This window comes from Tamandua tetradactyla, chromosome 7 (assembly GCF_023851605.1).
Source record: "Tamandua tetradactyla isolate mTamTet1 chromosome 7, mTamTet1.pri, whole genome shotgun sequence".
In the NCBI taxonomy this organism is placed as follows: domain Eukaryota; kingdom Metazoa; phylum Chordata; class Mammalia; order Pilosa; family Myrmecophagidae; genus Tamandua; species Tamandua tetradactyla.
Genome location: NC_135333.1, coordinates 97,857,641 through 97,877,315, shown reverse-complemented (window position 1 = coordinate 97,877,315; position 19,675 = coordinate 97,857,641). Strand labels below are relative to the sequence as shown.

At 34.4% G+C, this 19,675-nt stretch overlaps 1 protein-coding gene and 1 long non-coding RNA gene across 5 annotated transcripts in view; one reads left to right on the top strand and one right to left on the bottom strand.

The window, feature by feature from the left end:
* Positions 1 to 19,675, top strand: part of CPNE8 (copine 8) — a 236,060-nt gene that overhangs the window by 197,716 nt on the left and 18,669 nt on the right. For all 4 annotated transcript variants that reach the window (XM_077170498.1, XM_077170500.1, XM_077170501.1 and 1 more), the window contains 3 exons: positions 3,684 to 3,730; positions 8,904 to 9,085; positions 15,792 to 15,919. In XM_077170498.1, the coding sequence (XP_077026613.1) occupies positions 3,684 to 3,730; positions 8,904 to 9,085; positions 15,792 to 15,919 (357 nt within the window). The remainder of the gene's footprint in view (positions 1 to 3,683; positions 3,731 to 8,903; positions 9,086 to 15,791; positions 15,920 to 19,675) is intronic.
* Positions 1 to 19,675, bottom strand: part of LOC143691676 (uncharacterized) — an 80,745-nt gene that overhangs the window by 58,079 nt on the left and 2,991 nt on the right. The gene's annotated exons all lie outside the window — the stretch shown is intronic.

Genomic DNA, 19,675 nt, shown 5'->3' with positions numbered 1-19,675 from the left:
TTCTTTGACACTTGGTTAGCTTATTCTAGACCTTTAGAATAGCCTGTAATCAACTGATCAGAGTTTTTCAGCTCTTCTTCATTTGATTCTTGCCCCAGATATGCCATACAATTTTTAAAATTGCACTATTCTTGCAGTTGTTTCATCCCCAGGAGAAAGCTTTCTTTCCTCTATTCCTTCTCCAGGAATCGTGATCAGTTATGTTTATTTTTGTTTTGCCTCTATAGTTTTTTACACTCCTTTCATTGCCTCTGTTTTTGTCTGGGGGGCAAATTCTGCGAAGGATGTCACCCTGGGGATGACTTTCCTAAGTCATTATTTTCTAGCCAAAACAGGGCCAAGGGCCCACAAAGAGTGCATAAACCAGTGCCAAAGAGCCTGGGGTGAAAGTCAAGAAAAACCTTTTTGATGATTCCCTGAAGCTGCACTTTCCTGGCCATCCCAGCAGATGGCATCCTTCAGCCAACTCTTCCAAATAGCTCTGAGAAGGTGTTGTCTCTCTGTACACATCCATCACCTGCATCCCTGTCTGGTGCAGGGTTTTAAACAATGGAGCTGTCCCTGCCTGGGTCCTGCTGAAAGTGCAGTTCAACACCAGGACCCTGTGATCCAAGTTCACCGATGAAAGACCATAATTCGTGCTCAGCCATGCTCTCCCTCCTCCCCATTCTTGGGGAAGAGGATGTCCACATCCCTTTTCCTCTGCAGTAGCCAGCCAGGAACTGGACTCTGCAGTGGCCTGCCCAACAGTGGTAGAACGGGCACCAGCAACCGCTGCGGAGCAAGCTACACACACTTCTTTACAGCGATTTCCCTGCCTCTTTCTCCCACTGTTTTCTGGACCATGTATAGTGCTCCCCTGGCCTTCGGAGCCCCAGAACAGTTTTTTCGGACAGTTCCTGCCTGGCAACTAGCTGTTTTGGCATGGGGAGTGAGTCCTGGAGCTCCCTATTCTGCCATCTTCTCCAAAAGTTTCTCTGTCCCTTTCTTCTATTTCTTTTTTCTTTTCTTTCTTCTTCTTTTTAAAGTGCAGTTCATTATTTTTTTCATGTCTGATCTACTTGCTTTTGTAATTCATTTTAATTAAGTATATACGGAAGTTTTAGTTAGTTTAATTCTGACTATCTGCTCTTTTTCTTTTGTTTTGTTTCAGGTAGTTGCTTTATTCGTTACCATAGCTTTTTGTTTTGCTGGGCACAACTTTGGCTCTGAAAAGACCTTTATTGTATCTCTCACTGTTGAAGTCTTTTCTCTGAAATGAACGCTTATAAGAAGTTGGTGGTTATGCTACACAATCTGCACAATCCTGGATAGCAAGTTATAAAATACTGTTTAAAAAAACCTTCATATGCAAACACAATGAGGTCCCAGTATGTGTAAATCATTGTTCTAGTCACTGTCAGAAGAGAGAGTTGAATCAAGACAAAGATGTCTATCATTATAGCCTAAAGGAGAGTGAACAAAAGAAGCAGCCCCTAAATTGACCTATATAATGTGCAAACCACATGTGTTTTTAAGACCCAGAATTATTCATGGCTGTTGAGGTCTCATTTGAAGAAAATAACATATGAAGGCACATAGACCAATAGTTTTATGATTTATGTATTTGATAACATTTGTTAGCACAGATTTGCACAAATATAAGGTTATGTTATGGCATTTTTATTAAGAACATCTGTGTAGTGTATTTTTAGTTTTGCAGTGTAACCAAACTATAGCTGAAACCAGGCTATGATTTGCAGACATTTTATAATAATAATCTGCAAATATTTAACTGAAGAAACAGTATTACAGAGATAATGAAAATGATCTTAGGAGTTAGTTGTGAGTTCAGATCCCAGTACTGGCACTTGTTACCTCTGTGGATAGTTGTTATGTTTTGTGACTATAGGTTTCCATGTCTGTAAAAGCAAAATAATACTATCTTCTTTATAAAATTATTTTCCGGTTAACTGAAATAAGCTATATAGACAAACTGTGTGTGTGTATACATAAATATGCTAAAGGAATGGTAATAAATAATATTTTGCATAGTTTTTCCTTCAGTGCCCACTCTTCTGAGGGCATACTATATCCCAGGCAACTGCTCTGCGGGAATTTCAGAATGCGGCTAAGGTCACCAGCTGGGTAGCTGGGATTCAGGCCCAGATCTTTGGGGCTCTTAAGTTTGTCCCCTTGCTACTACATACTGCCCTGACCACATTTACTTCTCTTCCCACCAGCAGAATTATGCAAAGCCATGTGCTGAAACTGACTCATCTTTTCAGTCCTTCAAAAGGGTTTAATTTGAAACTGTTCTCCCAAATGTCTCAGGATATTCTTTCTCTAAACGTTTTCACTCATTTTGGTATATGCTGTTTTGCGTTATGCTCCAAATTAGCCTTTATTCTTAACCTATAAACCTAATTTCTACTCTGAAAAAAAATTACCATACAGCAATGAAGAGAATCTATATTAGATTTTGTTAAATGTAACTCACAAAAGGTTATTCATGCCTTCAGGAAAAAAAAAAGTGTGCAGATTTCTGCTCCAATTGCTGAATAGTATTTAGGGTTTTTCAGGCTGAATTTTGGGAGAAAGAAGGAAATATTACTATAGTTCATGCTAATACAACTACAAGGGACCCTATGCTGTAGCCCAGGCAGTCTATTAGAGGGTTAAATTCTTGGTCTCCAGAGTCAGATGGTTTTATTTCAATCCCAGTGTATCAGTATCGGCATCATCACCCACTACTTATCTGACAGTTGCCAGCTTTGCAGTGTTAAATCAGTTTTTCTGTATGCCAAAAGTAATTTTTTTTACCAAAAACAGTCTAAGCATTCATTTACATTTTCAAATGACATGCTTTTTAAATTAAAAAAAATTTTTTTACTTGGATACAATTCAGGTTTTCCCCGTAGTCATAATGTTCCTTATTTGTATTCTTAGGTCTTCTTTGGTGAAAAGAGGTGAAATTACATAGAAAGACCTTAGGTATACCCATAGGACTGAATTTCACATGTGAATGCCACCTCCTTTGTTTCCATCAGAAAAAAAATTGGGGAAAAAAACCTAACCCAGTAAAATAATTTTGGGTAACTACTATGTGTGGAAATTTAGAAATACACGTACATGTATACACACAAACACACACACACAACATGAACATAGGAATGCCATGAGCACTGAAGCATAGCCTGACATATAAAATACTTCATTTTTTGAAGAAAGCATAAGAAAACTGATGTTTTCAGGCCTATTAATAAGAATTATTTTAAGTGTTGGCATTATTAGAGATGATTTTATCTATGCCGCTCTTATAAGGGCATAATAATTTTACAATGACTACAGAAGAATTTTGAAAAGGCATTAATAATGAATGCTGCTGGCATTTGAGACTAGCAAATGATTATTTGTTGTTTGACTTGTTCATTATGAGCCACTCCTTTAATTACTGTGCTCCCAAATTTGGCTATTTTTATTCCTGAGACTTTATTTTTAATTTTATATTTATAGGATTATAAAGACCCTAGCCAGGTTCTTATCCTGCAAACCTGCTTACCTCATATTATTCAGTATGTGCTGTAATGTATTTACTAGTAGTTAACATTTAAGAAAATAGGTGATGTGAAGAAACTATGATAATGCAAACCAACTGTTTTTATGAGTTTAATTACTAATAATCTTGTTTACTTATATTCTAGAACACAAATCAACTTCACAGTGGCTATTGATTTTACAGCATCAAATGGTAAGTATTATAATCATCACTTGGCAGAAATTATTAGCAATTAAGTGAAAAATAAATTAAAATGCTTGTGAAATTTAGATATTTTGTTCTACAATCATGTATACTTCTGAAGTTTTCATAGAGAATTCATGTGTTTACTTTTACTTTAATATGAAATAGCTCAGATATAAATAGAAAACCCCCCAAAATAACAAAAATATCCAGCAGTCTTTCAGGTTTATAAAATTTTGAAACATTATTTTTATTCACATATTTTTAAGAGACTAAAATTTCAGATATAGTGAAGCCTATTGTGTACCCCTCCTCCATTATACTAAACCTCTTTTCCTCTCCATTCTTAACTATAATCTGAAGTATGTCTAATTAATAATCCTCGTTTATGGTATTTTTAAAATTAATTTATACAACTATAATTCAAAAGTGCATGAACCCTATACAACTTGCTTCATTTCTTCAAATATTTGTTTTTAAGAATTAAACATATAAATACATTTATAGCTAATTCATTCATATGTACTGTCCTATAATACCTCATGTATACATATTCATAACTATATACCTGACAGAGTGGAATATAAATTTTATTTTTAAGTAACTTTGTTTCCAAGTGAGCAACCATTTGAAATTAGTTAATATATATCACAAGAATATTAGCCTCATTATTTAACTTTGAGGTTACCCCCAGATTATATTTCTGTGTTTTTGTTTTTATTTTTTTCAAATTGATTCTGGTTCTCAAATTATGCTCAGTTTGCCTCATACTTGTGCACTGACTCATTTCACAAAATAATAGAATTTTGAGGTAAGAATCTTAGAGATCAGTTATCCAAATCCTCCCTTATGGGGAACATGAGGGAACGCAAGTCTGCAAAATATTTTCATAAATAAATATAGCTTGACTTTGTAGTTCTAGAGATGAGGAAAGCAAATTCTAAATGAGCACACCTTTCAGTAATCTTTTACCTTTATTTCTCAACATTATGGCTTTAAGGTAATGATTTTACTCATGGGTTTATTCAATAAAACATATAGCACAGATATAATACCTGAATTGCAGTGTTAAAATACTAGTTTTCATTCACAATGAATATTAGCCCACCAACTATGAGAAGCAAGAATCTATTCAATAAAAGATACAAATTACAGAAACTAATTCAAGATGAATTCTAATGTGATGATTAGGTTCAGGTGTCAGCTTGGCCAGGTGATGGTGCCCCATTGTCTGGTCAGGCATGCACTGGTTTAACCATTACTGCAAGGATATTTCATGACTGGCTGATCAGTCATTTGCATCTGTGACTAATTACATCTATGGTCAACTAAGGGTGTGTATTCCACAAATGAGGGAATCCAAACAGTTGTATTTGATCCAGTCATTTGAAGACTTTTAAGGGAGAAGAGAGAATTTTCATTTTTTCTTCAGTCAACCAACCTCTCCTGTGGAGTTGTCAAGACCTTTCATCAGAGTTGCCAGCCTTGCTGCCTGCTCTATGAATTTTGCACTCCAAAATCGGTTGCGCAAGATACTTTTATAAATCTCATATTTACAAATATCTCCTGTTGGTTCTGTTTCTCTAGAGAACCCTAATATACCTACCTAACATTTAGGTATTAATACCAGTTATTCACAGGAACAAGACAAGGATGTCATTCCTTGCCACTTCTATTCAATATTGTGACTAGAATTTCTAGTCAGGGCAGTTAGGCAAGAAAGAGAAATAAAAGGCATCAAAATTGGACATAAAGAAGTAAAACCATCTCTGTTCTCAAGTGACATGATCTTATATAGACAATCTTAAGAAATACATTAAAAAACTATTAGCACAAATAAACAAGTACAGCAAGTTTGCAGGATATAAAATATTATACAAAAATCAATTGGAGTTCAATATAGTTGCAATGAAAAATCTGAAATTATATTAAGAAAGCAATTTCACTTACAATAGCATCAGAGAATTAAATATTTAGGAATAAGTTTAACAAAAGAAGTGTGAAACTTAAATACTCTGAAAACTGTAGAACATTATTAAAAGACATTGAAGATGATCCAAATAAATGAGAAGACATCCAGTGTTCATGAACTGGAAGACTTAATATTAAGATGGCATACTCCCCAAATTGAGCTACAGAATCACTGCAATCCCTACCAGAAGTGTCAGCTCATTTCTAAAATTCACATGGAATCGCAAGGGATCTCAAATAGGCAAAACAACCTTGAAAAAGAAGAATGAAGCTGGAAGACTCAGACTTCCTAATTTCAAAACTTATTACAAAACAACAGTAATAAAGACAGCATGGTTCTGCCCTAATGAAAGACATATAGATCAGTGAAAGAGAACTGAGAGTATAGAAGTAAACCTATATGTATAAGGTCAATTAATTTTCCCCAAGGGGGCCAATCCCATTCAGTGGGAGAACAGACTAGTATTTTCAACAAATGGTGCTGGGGCAATGTATTATCTACATACAAAATAATGAACTTGCACCCTTACTTCACACCATATTCAAAAGTTTACTGATATAAGTTCAAAGATCTGAATGAAAATGCTAAAATGATAAAGACAATGCAACATAGGAGTAAATCTTCATGACCTCAGATTTGGCAATGGAATCTTAAACATGACACCAAAAGCATGAACAACAAAAGAAAAAAATCTGAATTTCATCAAAAATTAAAATCATTTATTCTTTAAAGGATACTATCAAGATAGAAGATGAAAAAAAAAAAACCTCCCCACCAAATGGGAAAACTATTTGCAAATCATATTTGATAAGGATCTCTTATCTTTTTATAATAATTATCTAGTTCAATATATAATGCACTCATACAACTGAATAATAAAAAGACAACCCAATTACAAACAGGCAAAAGATATGAATAGGTGTTTCTTCAAAGAATATGTATAAACAAATGGCCAAAAAGCCCCTGAAAAGGTACTCAGTATCCAAATGCAAATCAATGAGAGAACCATTTCACACTCACTAGAATGGCTGTAGTCAAAAAGTCACATTGGTGAGAATGAAGAGAAATTGGAACCCTCAGATATTGTTGGTGGGACTATAAAATGGTGTAACAACTTTGGAAAACAGTTTGGCAGTTCCTCAAAAGGTTAAATGTAGAGTTATCATATGACCCAATAATGCTACTCTTACTTATATACCTGAAAGAAATGAAAACGTATTTCCACACAAAAGCTTATATACAAATGTACATAGTAGTAGTATTCATAGTAGCCCACAAGCCAAAAAAGTAAAAGCAACCCAAACATCCACCCATTGATGAATAGGTAAATAAATGTGGTATATCCATAAACAGAATATTATTTGACAGTTAAAAGTAATGAAGTAAGACATATGCTAGAACATGGGTGATCCTTGAAAACATTTTGCTAAGTCACAAAAGACAGTTTCTTTGGCTTATTCTAGATGGGTTGGGAAAAGGATGATATTCCCTTTTTAAAAAGTTGATTCTAATATTAATTATGTTTACAGTTTATAATACTACAGCATCCCCAAATAAAAGAGTTGTAGTTAAGAATTAGAAATGCCTACATTCGTATTCTAGTTTTACCAATTAAGAATGTGTGATTTTTAGATAAGTTATTTAAACTCTCCAAGTTTTAATTCCCTAATCTGAAAATGGGTATAATAAAAGTACCCAAGTCAGGGCAGTGCAACAGTGGCTCAGTGGCATTTTTGGGTGGATGGGGTCCAGCCTGCTGTGCATGATAGACTGAAGTGTTCAGACATGCTGGTGTAATATTAGGGTTTCTTTACAACGTTAAGTTAAGGCTTTCTAAGTGATATAGAATTAGTTGCCATATTGGCATCACTGGGTCACAATTTACATTTGAGAGTTGTATTAAGTAACCATTTAGACCAGTAACTGTATTGCTTAACTATGTCTCCAGTGAACTTGTAACAAAATCCCTACTTTAGAAGGAAGATACTTTTTAAAAATTTTATCATGTGGAACCAGTCCTTGAATGCTGGTAACCACTTCAACATTTAAAAGTATTTGAGCAACGAATTATGTTCAGGTCAAAATTGTTCTGTGTATATTTATATGTATTATAAACCAAGGGGATCTCTCCCCTATATTTTAGTTCTCTCTGGATCTCAAGTGCTCATTTTTCTTCCTTATCAGGGAAGAATTGTACCCTGAGACTTTTCTTCTTCAGGCAAATATTTAATGTAAATTTGACCTTATATGCTACTAGAAGTCTCATTTAACTTTCTATTTTCACTTAAGAAACTAAATGGTCTTTCGGGCTGCCTTTGTGCTGGTAATTAGAGAAACTCAATGTGAATCTGTGTGAGTGATAGCACATATTACTTTCTTTCTCAAATTCATGTCTGTTCAAATGTAACATTCTACACACTATATCAGAAATTCAGAACCAGTAGATGACCCAGATAATAGCAACAGTTGTAGTTAAACCTTACATTTCTATGATGCTTGTATTGTTAATCACTTCCATGTGCATAATCTCAGTTTGTCCTTCCAGTAAATAGTGTGTAAAATTTATTATAGTCATTTTATAGATGTCTTGCAAATGGCAGGACTCCACTTTGGGCCCTCTGGCTTAATGTCTAGCTTAATGTCTAGTTTGAGAATTTGAATAATTTAAAGATCTAGATATTTAACCAACTTGAATTTGAAATTCCTTATGCTCTCCTTTTTTACATGATAACTTAAAATATTTTTCAAGTCTTTATTTGATTTGGTGATAAAATTTCAGAAAGGCCTTATAATTAATGAAGCCATTATATTAGTCACGTCTTATGACAATATCATAAGGATTCAAGCTAAAGCCATTTTTTAAAACTTAAACATTACAATAAAATAAGATTGATGATAGTACTTTTATATTTATTCTAGAATTAAAACTCAGAATACCCTGTGGTATTGACAGTGTGGAATAATTTCTGAAAAAGTCTGTATATGCTTTTGCATAGCTTTGGGAAACAGTCTATGTGTGTGACATAATGTAATAAATACTTCTATGTTAATGTCAATCTGAAAGAAAGCATTGATAAACTATGGATATAGGCCAAAAGACATAATTTTAAATATTTTCATTCTGAATATACATCAAGAAAAAATATTGTCAAAATAAAATGAGCTCTTTAGCCCTACTGCTGATGTCTGAAATATTTTCTTTGTCATCAGGCAACCCTGCCCAGCCGACTTCTCTGCACTACATGAATCCATACCAACTGAATGCCTATGGTATGGCACTAAAGGCAGTGGGAGAAATTGTTCAAGATTATGACAGTGATAAAATGTTCCCAGCTCTAGGTTTTGGTGCAAAACTGCCTCCAGATGGAAGGATATCACATGAGTTTGCTTTGGTAAGAATATATCTCAAGGATTTAATATTTTGAAAAAAAATTAATACATTGGATCTTTCAAAATTCCTTTACTGTATATGCTTTAATCATTTATGAAACAAGCATTTGTAACTGTAGACTCAGCCCACTGTTGGTAAAAGATTAACTTAGAAGTGTGATTTTATAGGGAAAAAAAAAAACAGCTAAATAGATTGGCAGTTAATCTACCTAAAGTCCATCTGGTTTATAAATAAGGGGTCTTTTCTGCTTATCTGTTGCTGCATAACAAAGCTCCCTAAAACTTGGCATAAAACAATACCATTTCATTATGCTCATGATTTATGGGTCAGGAATTGAAGCAGGATGTAGTGGAAATGACTTGTTTTTCCTTGCAATGACTAGGGCTCACTTGAAGTGGCTTGAAAAGCTGGAATTATTTGACTAAGGACGTATGCCTCTTCAGTTCTAGATGTCAGCTGGATTCCTCAGTTCTTCTCTGTGTCTGTCTGCAGGGTAGACTGTCCCCTAAGATGGTTTCTTCACTTCTGATGCCCGAGTTGGGATGGCTAAAATAGGTGGGGTTGACCACATATCTCCTTCTCTTTCTCCTCAGCTGGCCTGCTCATATGGTTATCTTGGACTTCATTATAGGATGGTGGTCTCAGGGTAGTTAGATTTCTTCACACAGCAGCCAGCTTTCCAGAAGTATGTATTCCAGAAGTCTGGGCAGAAGCTTCAGGGCTCTCTATAGCCTTAGCCTTGGAAGCTTCAGAATGTTACTTCTGCCACATTTTATTGGTCAAGTAAGTCACTAAGGCCCTCCCAGGTTCAAGGGAGGGGAATTTAACTTTACCTCTCAATAGGAGGGATACCAAAGAATCTGTGGCCATCTTTAATCTACCATCTTCTTATATGTCATTGCTTTCCAAATTTAAAGAGCAAGTTAGGGCTATAATTAATTTTATCAAATATAAAGCAATAATTATGACTATAATTAATTATGATTTCAATATATAGGAGTAGCTATGGCTAAAATCAATATTTCTCTAGTTAATGTTTGTATTGGTTTGCTAAAGCTGCTGGAATGCAATATACCAGAAATGGAACGGCTTTTAAAAAGGAAATTTATTAAGTTGCAAGTTTACAGTTCTAAAGCTGTGAAAATATCCAAATTAAGACACCAACAAGAGGTTACCTTCACTCAAGCAAGGCTGATGCTATCTGAAACACCTGTGTCGGCTGGAAAGACACCTGGCTGGCATCTGCTGGATCCCTTGCTCCTGGGCTCTATTGCTTTCAGTCGCTGTTTCCTATGGGAGTTCCTCACTTGGCTTCTCCAGGGCTGGGTTTCATCTCTTGGCTACCCTTGGCTCTCTCCAGGTTCTGGCTTGCTTAACATCTCATGGGAAGGCACATGGTGATGGCTGCTGGGCTCTGCCCATATCTAGGCATTTGCTGTCTTTGTCGGCACTCCAAGTTGATCTCCAAATATCTATCCATGTCTCTATCTTCTCTGAAGCAACTTTTCTCTAGGCATCTGCATCTGAGGTTTCTCAAAAATGTTTCCCCTTTTAAAGGACTCTAGTAAACCTATCAAGACCTACCTTGAATGGGTGTAGCCACATCTCCATCTAATCAAAATACCACACCCACAATTGGGTGTGTCACATCTCCATGGAATTAATCTAACCAAAAGATCACACCCACATTGGGGTGTGTCACATCTCCCTGAAAACAATCCGACCGGTTTCCCACCCTAAACAATAGGTCTGGCCCGGATGAGATGGGATCAGGATTAAAACATGGCTTTTCTGGGGGTATATAATAGTTTCAAACTAGCACATTGTTTAATTTGTGTAGTTCTACTTGAACATTGTATGAATACAGATAAGTAATGTGTTACACTCCACCTTCAAAATAAACCCTGCATAGTTAAGGCCAGTCAGCTTTACTCTCACTTGTACTTTCTAATGAAATATTGGGAAAATCTATAAAGGAATGGTGAACTAGTATCATTGGGGAGGGGGGGAAGCAACAGAAGTGCCAATCTACACTACCCTACATGTTATAGAAGATAAGTTGTCCTATCCTCAGTATTTTTGTAGGTCTTTGTTTTTATTCTAATTATAAAAGCAATACATGATAATTACAGGAAATTTCTCTGAAGTTCTGTAGGCAAAATAGACTAATATAAATAAGACTATCATTTATTGAGTAATTACTGAATGTGAAGCCAAGTATCATACTCTCATCTTATATAATCTCCATTAAAATTCCTGTGTAGTAGGCATATCATGGCTGATACATTGCAGGACTCCAGCAAATACTATTGATGTTGAATATAGTGGGAAGAATGCTTCCAGAAATTGTATAATTGAGCCACAGAGCTCAAAGGTTAACCAGGGGCAGGACTTGAACCTGGATCAGACTTATTTTAGAATCTATGTTTTTAACCATGACTAAATCAATCACATCTTATAAAAATACCAACAATCCTACTTCTCAGAGACATGCTTTATTGACACTGTAATATAGGATAATTCCTGGAGCTTTTGTATGATTTAATTCCATCATCCTTAAATATAAGTGCAGTAATTCTACATTTTTGTCCTTCTACTTATTCTTGCTTCTCTTTTCCATCACACAATTTCAGAAAATGATGCTAGAGGATTTCTTTCTTTCATGAAATAATCCACATGCCATATTCTCAATGCCATATAAAAATGATTACCTTTTGGGATTTTGTTGCATCTTAACAGAATTAAAATAGCCCAGAAACATATAAGACCATGAAAATCATTCATATGATCCTAAGTCTTAAGAGCATCAGGAAAAAGGTCATGAGCTATTTTAAAGCCTAAGAAAAGGAATAATATTAAACTAAATGAAGTTTATTATATTTCTCCACACCCTTCTGTATGATCTTTTTTCTTCCCTTTCTCTCTCCCTCTAATTCTCTCCTCTGCTTTTTTTTTTTACCTCCACATTCATTCCTTATCACCAAACCTACACAACTATCCACTGCTATGTAAGAAAAGTTTTTAATATCTATACCTTATACTGTTCTTTGAACCTAACTCAAATACTTCCAGGATAGGATCTATGAAAAATAGTCTCCCAAATTGATGATGGAAACAATGATAATGCCACAACTTTAATATTAGCTAATGATTATATTACTTTGCTTTTCAAAGCACTTTTGTTTTCTTGGATAAGAGACCCAAGGGTTAGGTAGGTCTTCAATGAAATAGTAGTTGATTAATTCCCAATAAAGTACTTTGTGCTAAACTCAACCGAAGTCACTGCAGTATATGTCTGTAGATATTGGAAATGGTAAAATACAAAAATCTCAATTCCAGGTCAATCTGGAAATTAATGTACTATCTAATTTTAACAGACCCTATGTTGCCATGGTCCTTAGCTTTCCTGTCACATGGCAGTGTACATGGTAGCCTCCCGTGGTTCCACTGACTTATAGCTTCTGGCTGCTTGCTTTGGCTTTCTCTCTCTGTGGCCTTCTCTAAGGTTTTCTACAAATTCAAATTCATTATTTTATAAAGGGAAAAAGTTATTAATTAAAACAGAAATATAAAATAGAGTATTCATTGCCCTCTTCATGAATAAATGGCGAAGTGGAATGTACTTGTTCACAAAAACACCCTGTGTTTTACTTTTGTGCTAGATCCACATATAAGCATGTTCTAATTTAATACAGCAAGCAAAAACTGATTTTCTGAATACTAATTCCCAGAAATGAGCTTTGCAATAGACTTAAAAACTATTTTTATAACTTGTTAAAATGTTGTCATTAAGAAAAAAATCAAATTTTAATAGCTATAGAATAGTTAAAATAATCATATTAATACAGGAGCTATATTAAAAGGAACACATAATTTTAAGTAGTAAAGTATTCTATCATTCAAACATAAGATGAAATCTTAGAGCAGTTTATTACAATAGCACTAATTCAGAAATCAGTGCTTTAAAGATTCCATAATGATGAACAGAACATCCAATATTTATCTCTCTTTTACCAAAAGAGGAATAAGGACCTTGTAATTTAATTCTAGAGGAATAGAGGAAATATTTAGAAAAATATAAATCTCCAATCAAAATGTTGAAATACCCATCAAAAAGCAGCTCAGAGCTATCTTGGTTTATAATTATTCCCTTAAGGCAGAAAAATAATACGTTTTTATATACCCAAAATGGGTAATGAGTTTTAATTTTAATTAGCTTCATACCTTATCAAGGGAAAAGAACACCATAAAATCTTATCTAGAGGAAGGTTAAATAGGTCAGCTCAGATTAACATCAAAACCAACCATTAACTATTCCTGCTGTACATTAAGCTCTCCCTTTCCTTTTTAACTTTGTTAATTCACGTAACCAATTTTATAACAAAAGAGAACTTCTTATTTTTATGTTTTAAAAATTTTACCTGAGGTTTTTAAATAAAAAGTTCAAAATAGACAATTAAAAGGGGGAAAAATCGTATATATCCCTCTCTCAGAAATGACAGAAGTTCAGTGGTCAGTAACACTTGGCTTAGTTTCCTAATATCCCCAGCCTTTTGAAACGCTGGGTATAGGGTTTCATAATAGCGTGTAATAGTGGTGTTTAGGAGTCTGGGCTCTAGTGTAAGACTTAGTTCAAATTTTTATTCTCCACTTGTGTTGTGTGACCTTGGACACAGTATCTAACTCCTCAGTGACTCAGTTTCCTCATTTGTAAAGTGGGGTTAAGAACATTTTACCTCTATTTTAGGTTTACTTTAAAAATGGTATGTATGCACATAGTTGGAATCAAGACTTCTACAAATGCTAGTTAAAATTACCAATCATCTCTGACATTATTCAAGTAATTTACATGTTAAAGTGATTGTTAACTATGTTTAATTATACTTACTGTCTCTAGTGTTTTTAAACGATATGCCCTCCTTCAAGAGGTAGAGTCCTAATTTTCTGCCCTAGATTGTGGACTGGACTTAGAGATTTGGTTCTAATAAATAAAGTAGAAGCAGGGTGTGCAATTCCCAAGACTAGGTGCAAAAGGCATTGGGCTCCCTCCTTGGATTCCCCCTTTACTGGATCACTTACTCTGGACTGGAGCAGGTTGGCTGCCATGTTGTGAGAACTCAGAAGTAGCCTTGAGAAAAGTCCACATTGGCCTACCGTGAACATCCCATGTAAGTGCACATTTTGGGAGCACATCCTCCAGCTCCAGTCAAGTCTTCCCATGACCGCAGCCCAGACCAACATCTTGACTTGAACCTCAGTGAGAGACCCTGGGCCAGAACCACACAGCTAAGCTGTTCTTAGATTCCTGACCCTAGAAAATATATGAGATAATATGTGCTTATTGTTTTAATCTACTAACTTTTAGACTAATTTGTTCCATAGCAATATATAACTAATATGTAACTAATTTGTTGTCTGAAATCCAGACAAGGAGAATTAAATCTAATAATGGCAGAACGTTCAAGGTATGAAAAAGCTAGACCAGGTTTCCAAGTTTAACAAGGCCTTTCTGGGTACCATCCTGTTCTAGTTTGCTAGCTGCCAGAATGCAATATACCAGAAATGGAACAGCTTTTCAAAAAGGGAAATTTAATGAGTTGCTAGTTTACAGGTCTAAGACTGAGAAAATGTCCTAATTAAAACAAGTCTATAGAAATGTCCAATCTAAGACATCCATCCAGGGGAAGATACCTCGGTTCAAGAAGGCCAATGAAGTTCAGAGTTTCTCTCTCAAGTGAGAAGGCACATGGTGAGCATGGTGTCATCTGCTAGTTTTCTCTCCTGGCTTCTTGTTTCATGAATCTCCCTGGGAGGCATTTTCCTTCTTCATCTCCAAAGGTCACTGGCTCATGGACTCTCTGCTTCGTGGTGCTGCAGCATTCTCTGCTCTCTCCAAATCTCTCTCATTCTCCAAAATGTTTCCTCTTTTATAAGACTCCGGAAGTTTATCAAGACCCACCCAAATGGGTGGAGACATGTCATCACCTAATCCAGTTTAACAACCACTCTTGACTAAATCACATCATCCAGGGAGATGATCTCATCACAGTTTCAAACATACAGTATTGAATAGGGATTATTCTACCTTTATGAAATAGGATTTTGATTTAAAGCATGGCTTTTCTAGGGGGCATACATCCTTTAAAACCAGCACACATCCCTAGGATAGGAATTCCTCAGAGGCAAGCTCCATTTCTCTAAAACAACATGGATATGTTCCTTTGATTCTTTTCCTTTTCCTTTCTTTTGCTATCTATAATACTAAATTACATTCCTTCCTACTCCTTCTTTAGTTGAGATGATCAGTGTTGACCTGAAAAGGTGAATGTGTCTTTTTTTTTTTTTTTACATTTTTCCTTCTACCAGGTAAAACTTATTGATATCACTTTTTTCTCCTAATTTTAATATAGAAGCATTGTAGAAAAAATTGGGAAATTTAGAAAAATTTAAAGAACAAGATAAAAATAATCAATTATTTAATCACCCAGAGGTAATCAACTTTATTCTATTTATTATAAATTATGTAATATATTTTAACCTGTTATTGATCACATAATTTACTATTTTTTGCTATTATAAATATACAAATGAATGTTCCTGCAAAAAATATTTTTTAGGGTCCAACGTGTTATTCTCTTCTCTATTTCAGTTTATCTAAATAGAGCCTATTAATTTACTATTTCCTTTTGCCTTTCATTTGTTTACAGAATGGGAACCCTCAAAACCCCTACTGTGATGGTATTGAGGGGGTCATGGAAGCTTATTACAGGAGCCTGAAATCTGTACAACTGTACGGACCAACAAACTTTGCTCCTGTGATTAATCACGTAGCAAGGTAAGTAAAGAATAGGCAAGATGTTCTTCTAGTACTGGGCCACCATGAAATCATAACATCATTTTTAGCATGACTCCACAGATGATTGTTTTCTCTAATTTTGAGTCTCTAGAAAAAGAGGAAAAATACATACAATAGCAAGTGTCTCCATGAAGCTATCATGATTCTTTAAGAACTTTACATCAAAATCTCAAGTAAACAACCATACACTGTGCTGCATTAGGACCTTTTTTCAACTAAGGTAAATGTTGTTGTCTTGAAAAGGCATCCTCGAGAGCAACGGCAGAATATATTATGATCTCAACTGTGTAAAATCATTCATACCTAACATCATCTTCCAAAATAGCTTAATTCCATTAACACGACTACTGGAGGCCTTTCAGTGGTATATAGGCCACATTATTCCATCCTCTCTGAAATTAATATAGCAGCTAATTTTATAAAATTCCCAGAGCTCTACCTGTATGTAGTACATAGTGTTGAGATCAGAGTATAATTGCTATGACTCCAAGTACATGTGGAGAAAATGTTAAAATGTAAAAATTTATATATACATCACTTTTTCCATTAATGCATAAATTTGACTTATAGTCCACTTTTAAAATTTCTAAAACGAGGCTTGAACCTGTTGCAAATCCTATGATCCCTGCCTTATTGTGAAATAATAAAAAAGATGTAGCTCTTGTATCCTTTTGAATATATATAGCCAGAACCTGAAAAAATACTGCATTACAGGTACAATTTGAAGAAACCACTTGTACTTCTTTATGCTTCTGTGCTCCTACTTGTATGTCATTTATCCATTATGCCTTACAAACCACAGGTCATAGTCATGTTAATGGAATTAAGCTATTTTGGAATATGTGATGTTAGACATGAATGGTTTACACAATTGAGATCAAAATCTATTTTGTTTTTACTCTCATGGATGCCTTTTCAAAGAAAACATTTTTCTTGGTTGAAAAAAGGTTCTAATGTAACAGAGTATGGCTCTTTACTTGAGATTTTGATATCAAGTTCTTAAAGTATCATGGTTTCTGAGTTAGTATGCCCATTATCCCAGCCAAGCCTCTAGTTTGTATTTCCTTATTTTATAGCTTACTCCCTCTTTGTATTTTCTTTTCTACTGAACACAGCATCCTCACTCCTGATGAGGTTAGCAGAGTACAAAGGCAGTGCCAAACCCTAGTTAGTTCTCTGTTTGAAGGTGCTTTCCCACCTTCCCTATTGGACATCACCAGCGATTTAAACGTGCTCTACTTCCCATTATCTAGGACACGGACAAGATGCTAAAATACCTCTGCACTCAGGGCTGACCCCTATGGAACTCTACCTCAAGCTGACAGTGATACAGTGTTGACCATTCTCTGAGTGTGATCCTTTAGCTATACTTTTTCAAATATTTTCATCCACAATCTGTACTGAAATATGACTTTCACCTCTCAAACCTATTACATGCAGCTAAAACAAAAAGGTTTTATGCAATTAAACTTATATTTATAATACATTCTCCCTTTATATCTGTGACTCTATTGTTTTCCTTTTTTTTTAAATTCTGGTCTTGACCCACAAAATTGATTTTATAATCCACTCTATGTCATTACCTATAATTTGAAAAACACAGACTAGCTTATTTTACTAGCCTATAAAAGTAGTCTTATTTATACTGTGTCAGTATACTGATGACTGTCAAGCAGAATCAAAAATCATATTAATATAAAATAAATTATACTTTGCTTTCTCTCTCAAACTACCATACAAATTCACTTTTTTCCAAAAAGATAAAAGTAAAATAACATGATTTATTTTGTTAAAGCTCGTGCTAGTTCTTAGGAATGTTTTCATCTGTGTTTTCCAATTAATTTTATGTTTGTCCTGGTTTCTCTAATATAATAGATATAAAATTGCTAAGTGCATTTCTATAAATTTTTTAAAAATACAGGCAGCAAATAGTTCTATTGCCAGTTTATTTTTAAGTTTTGCCCAGCAGTTTGTAAATTCAAAATTGGGGTAATTTTCAGTTAAAACTTGCAGAGTATTTGAAAATTACCCATGATCGAATAATTCTTTCTGGCTAGAAAAAATAAGAAAAACAGTATGAAATGGCTTTTTATCATCTTTTCCTTCCAATACATTAAGAAGTTCCCTGTATTCATTTCTTATTATGAGTCTAAGAAATACCTTTATCCTTTTATCTTTAAGAGCTATGCTTAACTTAACTGAAGCTTTTTTGAGACAATTTCTGTCTCATCTAAAGAAAATTTCAGTGAAAGACAAGATACTATTTGTTTCTGTATCGAAAAAAAGTGCCATAGTTATAGTATCTCCAATTATGTAAAACTGCTTCTACGTTTTGTCACTCTTAAAAGCATTTCTATATTCAATTCCTGGTTCCTGCCCCTGTGGAAAAAAAAAAGCATTTCTATAGTACTTAGCACCATCATATAAGAGGTGAGTATTCAACAAATGGTTAAGAAATGAATTATGCATTATTAAGACAATTATTCAAATTATTTTAACAAAATTAAAGGCAAATACATTTATTTATATATACTTTTTCTCTTTGCTTAATTTATTTTCCTTAAAAAGTAAATTCTCTATGTTAAAAGATTAGTCATTTATAATGATTTTCTATAACCATTGTGAAGAATGCTTTTTCCTTTAAGGGGATCATGATGTTGAGCGCATGCTTATTTTTAGAACTGAAACTTATGTGATAAGACAATTTACCTTGGGGATAATATTAATGGAATGAGAATGCTGTGAAGTGATCAAGACCCAAGGCATCAAATATTCAACTTTTTAAAGTTTTACTGGGTGTTCTGAGAATATTCTAGCCCCCTGTCTAAAATTTCTCACTTTCCCAGGCCTCCTTTCATAGAGTCGTCTAGGAGGTAGCATTTCAAACAGAGTAAAAGCCTACTAAAAATCTGTTGGTGTCTCTTCACAAATTAATTCAGACACTAACTTGGCATTCAGGAACTTCCAATAATCAATACTACCCATCCAACCTCATTTCCCTCGGCACTCCCCCAGCACTTCAGTCACATAGAATCAGTTTCATCTGGTCTGTGGTTTCATTCCATGTATACGTAAATCATAGCAGTTACTCATTTTATCCTACACAGTTGTTATATGTACATCTTTTCCACATTGAAGGCAGGAACTGTGACTTAATCATTTATACATCTCCAATAATATAGGACATGCTACTTTGTATATACTGAAAGCCTCTCATGTTTAACTGAATATTCTGAATACCATACATTGCAGTACAATGTAATAAGCAAAATTATAAGAAAAACTAAAGAAAGTGTTAAATGAGAATACCTAGACAGTCATAAGTCACAGGAAAATGTGATTTATACCTACCAAAGAAAGTCATGTATTATTATCACGTTGCAAATTGAAAGCAAACTTTAAAATCATAGAAATTTGCTTTTAGTTTCATGGTTTTAGAAAACCAGTGCTGTGATACTTATCTGGGAGCTATATTGGATTAAATTTAATACCGTAACAGTTTAAATCTTAGCTAAAATTATTTCCCTTCCAGATATGAACTTAATTATGTATCTAATGCCCATGACACTATTTTGGAATCTTACTAATTAATATCAGTAGGAGATCCTCACAACAATTCCAGGAGGTGAGAGTATTATTATTATTTTTTTAATGGCAAAATGGATATTTAGAGTGGCCATTTGTAATGGAGCTAAAATTCTAGCCCAAAGAACCTGACTCTGAATCAGTGTGCCG